Genomic DNA, 6,683 nt, shown 5'->3' with positions numbered 1-6,683 from the left:
AAACAAACTAGCTCCTTCAAAATAAACTTTCTCTATTTTCAGCCGCCCAATCGGAGCATAAAAATTCAGAAGCATCTCTGCTTTATGTGACAATTATAAAGTGGTTCTATATATACAGAAAGTAAAGTAAAAAACAAATATTCCACGTTACAGTAGACAGGTTCTTTGATCGAGCCCGCTATAAAGAAAAAAACACCTCAGGCTAAATTTACCACATGCTTTTAAACTGGGGTTAACATGTTTCAGATATGATATTTATAAAAAAATAGCATTGCAAATATGTAATATGCACTATAAAAGAACAAAATGTGTAGTATTTTCATACTAAAAGTTCTTCTCCCATTACTATAACACAAATTATGGGGTTGGTAAAAAATACAGTGCCAAAACGCTTTAAAAAATCAGTGAATGAAATTTACTTTTATTATACAATAGGAAACAAATGTACTGAATAATTGCAATGCTCTCCGTCATATTGCAGAAAAGATTACCCAATTCAAATATTTTTATTCTAAACAAACATATATTGGTCTAATAAAGTTTAAGAGACTTTTGTGTGTGTGTGTGTGTGAACGAGGTGAAACTTCGTACGAGGCGGTTTGTTGAGTTACAAGTATATTTCTTATGATATACTATATCCTCAAATTCTATATTTATTACAATTAATATGATATTCTCGCAAGTTTTTTTGTTTTTTTTTCTTTTTTTAGGGATTAGATGTTCTTGTGCATTGCAGTATTTATCATAATTGAAATATTGTCACATAATTTTATTTGTAAGGCCATAACTTTACCGCTGTCCCACAGTGATACATTTTATTTTATTATTAATTAGATATTCTGGAGTAATAATTCATTTCAATTACAATATTTTATTCATATTAAAATATATTATTAATAATAGTAAATTACATTAGAACATTTCATTCTTAATAAACATAGATTCAATCCCACAAACGAGATGTAATTAACAAACATAATAATGTTACGACAGCGGTAGTCACGTGACGCTGATAACACGTCATGATATTCTAGAAGGATGGGGGAACATCATAAATAATCCAGTATGTGCTAGGCATTCTCTATTCCTGTATATAAGTGCGCTGGATAACGTGAGACAAGTTAATCGGAATTGAATTGCAGACAGGCAGATATAAAGACGGACAACTGAGTCAAGCGCGGTAGCGACCGTAAGTAAGTGCGTGAATCACTGTGAATTATAACGTGTGTTTAAAGTGATTGTGGAAATTAAGTGTATTGCAAAGTTGAATTGAGAAAGAATAAACTAGTTTTATTTAAGAAAGGACTTGTATCTCTGAAGTTCCTAGGGAAGAATTTATACCGGGAAATTAACAAACGAACACAGAAGTGTAACAATACATTGCAACTGACCAATTGCTGTATGAACCTGTATCATCACTTTGTGTTTCTTAATATTCTAATTTTCACATATTAATAAAAATACTACGTTTTTATATGTTAATGTTCATGAGGTAATATTGTAATTTTAGAATTTTTCCATCGCAAGGTATTTCAGTTTTTACATATAAAAAAATTCAAATTCACTATTACGATTCTAGTTTGAGTAACGGTGCAATTTTTTGCACACAAGTATTTTTAACTGCGACATCAATTTCTTATAATGTAAATTACAACATAAAAAAATTCTTGTTGGGCGGGACGATAATCCAGTTGTTTACTGCAGTTGAACATTTACTTTGCAAAGCAGGCGAGACAGTCTTAAATTTAATTATAATGTTTCACCTTTTATTAAAAGGCCCTCGGGACCGATATGGCTAGGGGGTAAGGGCACTCGACTCTTAATCTGAGGGTCGCGTGTTCGAATCCCCATCCAACCAAACATGTTCGCCTTTTCACCCGTGGGGGCGTTATATAGTTACGGTAAAAAAGTAGCACAAGAGTTGGCGGTGGATGGTGATGACTATGGCAGATAGCCCTCGTATTGCTTTGCGCGAAATTAAAAACAAACAAACATCGAAATATATTATTCAAAAATAAACCCTTATCTTGCGAAAATAATGTACATTTATATTACATGTTTAAAAATGAAACTGCTTAAATAAAAATAGAAAATTATAATTTACTTGCACAAAATAATGACACAAGAGGGCGTAGTAAAATAAGTGAAGTCGTATTCATTCATTTAAATATAGGCTTAAACTGAAAAATTGAAAGTTAATTAAGATTTCAGAGAACTGCATTATATAGAAGCGTAGTCGAATAAGCCTGAACGATAACTTTTGTTTCGTTATTTAATTGATATTGAAATATGAGTCGACGACGGAGTTACGGTTATGACGACGGTAAGTTCGGCATTTTAGATTATTCGCTACAACACTGTCAACAGTGTAACATTGTAATATGTATAGGCTTACTGAATACTGTAGAACTAACTTATTATCATTATTTATAAGGGTTACCAACCATTTTACTAATTTCAGTAGTTGTGCCAATTTTGGGTTCTGAATTTTGAGTAAGGTGTCACTTAACCAATAATTTTTAGGCACTCTAAATTCTAAACGAAGGTCTAGAGAAAAGGGGAAGGAGGAGCTTCGACAAGCAACCACTGAACCAATCCATGTGCTATGCTACAGCATGTATTTTCTATTCTAATTAACAAGCGTGCCACAAGTTTTTGCCTCACAGTATCACTAGCTATGGGTTGGATACCTCAGTAATAGTAATAGAACTTGTTCAGGTTCAGTGAAAATTCAATTAGAGTTACTATTAGTATTTAGCCTACACTGGTATATTTGCCAGTAAAATGGTAATGTTACTAAAATGACTGGTAGTTTGGTGTAATGATTTAGTGCTAGTAAAAAGGAAAATGAAATCACCACTTTAATTTACGTTTAAATATGAACCAAACTGTTTAACATGTCAGTACTATTATTAAAGATTAAAAATTTGCACGCCTTTCCTTTTAAAGGAACCCTTCACTAATAAAATGTATGCCCTTTTTTATGGCCTACACTTAAAATACATACTATAATAAGTCAACCACCAAGCATGAGAAAAAAAAAAATCTATCTTTCCACACATAGCTTGGAAGCAAAAACTGCCACATATTTTGTGAACAGTCATTGCTTGATACTGATGTCACCTGTGCTAAGCATGGATCAGTTAATATACATGTAATTTGTCATTTATTTGTGTAAGTTTGATAATTAAAATGGATAATATTGTGAAAATACAAGGGTATAGTTTCTACCCAGAGTTCACAGATGAAGGACTGTCTGTTCTAACTGAAAATACTGAGATCAAAAGGAGAATAGCAGTGACAATGACCTAGAATTGAATGGTATAAGATCAGACCATCTAGGAAACACTGACTGGTGTATTTGTGAGGAATGTTTTCCATTGCCAGCTGATATTCAGTCTTTTTTATTGTAAAGAGTGTCCAAAGGTCAGAGAAAAATGTAGAACTGGATTATGTTGGGTGTATCACATTACATGAATGATTCATTACCCTCTGTTTGGATCGTGATGTTCTGCAACTACTAGAAATTTTCATGCCAAGTTTATTGTCATATATTGCTACTAAAGTTGTTTAATTAAACTTTGAATGTAATACTGTAAAAGGTCATTACTTGAACACTTTGATCCAGCTGTAGGGAAAGAGTTAAATGTATTTTTTTTAATTCTACAAACTGTTAACAGAAATCATTTTTTCATATGCATCATACCTAAAGGTGTTAGTGTTTGTAGATAAGTTGTATGGTAAGGCAGAACAAAAAAAAAAGCATGTGCTGTCAACATTGAAAAACAAAGGCTGTTATTTTCATGTAACCCATGAAAGTAATTATCAGAAAAATAGTTTGTTTTTTTGTTTCTAAGCTTATGCTATAAATTGCAACATTGAACATTGATAACTGAAAAATTAACCTTTAAACATTATTATTATGCTAATCTTGGCTGACACTTAAATATTTAAATATTGCTATTTTTAGGTTGAAATAAAATTGGAATTAGTGTTCAGCACATTTTTATGAGTGTGTTTTAAAATGGTTTCTAATAAAGCAAATGTTCATTACTCATCTTAAGAGAGCTTTTAGTATTCTGTTCATCAGCATAGTTATGGTTTTCAATCGCATTATGTGCATTTTATCACAAATTTCAGACAACAGGAAATTTTATCAAATCAAATCATGACTTCTGACCAGTTAAAAAGTTTTAATTTTTCATGTAAGTTCACACACTTGTAAAGTTTTTGACTTATTACAATAACACATTTGTGTTTCTATGAAAGGCTATAAAATTTAAACATGTTTGATTTTTTAAAGAAAGCATGTAATGATTACATGTTTTGTTTTCCTTTATCCATTATAGAATTTGAGAAGAAAGTCTGACACCAAACATCCAGCAAATTTGATATGATGTTAAATACGTACTTTTTATTTTTCAGTGACATAAGGGTGAAAAACTTAAGAGTTAGCATGATAATTTTATTGTGTTATTGTTTTTGGTAACCTATGTTGTTTCTTTTTCCATGAAAGTGTGAAGTCTAAAAGTGGATTTTCTGTTTTAAATCTGTAGCTATAATGCAACAATGTTAACTTTACTGTTTCTATTTCTAGCTGAAAGCTAATGCTTGTTAATATTTTGAATTGCTACTCATTTACTAGTTAAACTTGAGACAACTAGTAAAATGTTTTCCAGTAAAGAACAATAGACCAGTTCTATACTTGTAAGACAAAATGTTTGGAGCAGTGTCAGTTGTTAGTTTTATTACTAGAAACAAGTAGTATGAATGTTATCATTATTCACTGCTAAATACAACATTGAAAAACTTTTAATTGCATGAAAGCTACATTAGTTTGTTCTAATATTTTAAGTAAGTTCCAGATGTATCTTTCTGGTTACTTGTAAGTTATTTTTTGTAACTTGAAAAGCCTACACATAACGTAATAAGCTGTCATAATTGGTTGAAGATAACTTAGTGTGTAACCGAAAAATATGAAAAATTGTGTTTTTATGTCCCAGTTAGTGATTCTTACTTCTTGAGTCCTTTGTGGTTTGCTACTTATATATTGTAACATCAGGGTAGTTAAATAACATAAAAAAGATTAATTGTATAACAATAATGTATCAATCAATGTAACTATTACCAGTCGTTCATAATTCTTGTTTCTTTGAAGTTGAAAGAACCCTTTCATTACATGTTTGCAACATATTTGATGACATTTTTCTGAAACTTTAAAAGATAGTGTTAAATTCTATCTGTGATATCTATTTGTGTTTTGAATTATTAATGAAAATAAACAACCACACGGTTATTCTTCTTCATTATTACCTTATGTAAAAAAAAAAAAAATCAAGCAAAATTCCAAGTTCATTGTGAATAAAACAGCTATGGGTTTTTATAATGTACTTTGTACGTTAAATTAACATCTACAAATGCTAATAAAGAGAAAAAGATAAATTTCTGAAGTTTACTTTTAGATATGAGGTTAAGTAACACCAGCAGTAACATTTTAATGATGTTTGTAAATTATATCACCATTAAAGTATTTATTATAAGACTGGTAAAAAACACTAACCAGTATTCATTACAGTTCTAAGATATGTATATAACTGTGCACAAGGTATCAGCAAAAAGATGTACTATGTAAAAATTGTTTTACTTTCTAAATCCTATTTATCATATGCATAGATGAATGCCCTCGAAAACGCAGACGGGTCAGATCTGAACCAAGGGACATAGAAGACAGATTGGAATCGCTGATCACAAGAGTAGGAGAAAAGGTGAGAGGTTCATATACTAATAAAAATTTGTAAGGTTTCTACAACTCATTTTTGTTGTACATAGGAAAGGTTTATTATTTGTGTATTGTTTTTCTGCATAATTTTCAGACCATTTATGGAATTGATAGTTGAAATTAATATTTGTTATAAATATAGATATAATTTAAAGATAACAAGGGACCTGTTGGTCCATTTAGGCTGTCCCATCACAAAACTAAACTTTAAAATTAAATTAAAACACTCAAAGCCAGCCCTTATCATTCAAATGTTTCTCAAGCCTTCCCTTAAACTCCCTTGAATTAACTTCACCCACCACATCTGAAGGCAACCCATTTCAATGATCAACGAACCTGTTAGAAAATAAAGCTTTCTTTGCTGAAGTTGATTCTTCTGCTGCCAAACGTTATATTTATGTCCCGTAGGTCTAACCAACGATCTACACAATGAAATTATAACCTCATGAGGTTTGTATTCAGTATTTCTATAGATGCAATCTAAAATCCCATTTGCCTTATTCATAGCAACAGTGGATTGCTTGGATGGCATAAAAGACTGATCAACTAGAACACCAAGATTCTTTTCATAATCTTAAAACAGTTAAGATTATTCCCATCAAAATTATATTCATAATTCAAATTATAGTATCCGATATGAATTAATTTGCACTTAATATAATTAAAAGCCATCAGCCATTTATTCACCCAACTCACCAATTAATCCAAGTCCTTTTGTAAATCAAAAACATCTTCCTCACAGCCAGCAACACCCAAAATCCCTAATATCATCTTGCAGATTTCAGTAATGTGTCCATTCCTTCATCTATGTCATTGATGTAAATAAAAAAGAGCTAAAGGTCCCAACACTAAACCATGAGGTGCTTCACTTTTTGACTACTAACTCTTTCAGTCACAGGCTGAG

General features: G+C 30.9%; 1 protein-coding gene across 3 annotated transcripts in view; it reads left to right on the top strand.

Moving 5' to 3' along the window:
* The window catches only part of LOC106472631, a 193,250-nt gene that overhangs the window by 105,188 nt on the left and 81,379 nt on the right, over window positions 1–6,683 (top strand). For all 3 annotated transcript variants that reach the window (XM_022401998.1, XM_022401993.1, XM_022401989.1), the window contains one exon: window positions 5,674–5,765. In XM_022401998.1, the coding sequence (XP_022257706.1) occupies window positions 5,674–5,765 (92 nt within the window). The remainder of the gene's footprint in view (window positions 1–5,673; window positions 5,766–6,683) is intronic.

This window comes from Limulus polyphemus, unplaced genomic scaffold (assembly GCF_000517525.1).
Source record: "Limulus polyphemus unplaced genomic scaffold, Limulus_polyphemus-2.1.2 Scaffold122, whole genome shotgun sequence".
Classification (NCBI taxonomy): Eukaryota; Metazoa; Arthropoda; class Merostomata; order Xiphosura; family Limulidae; genus Limulus; species Limulus polyphemus.
Note: the sequence above shows the minus strand (reverse complement) of the source record. Positions and strands in the feature narration are given on the sequence as shown.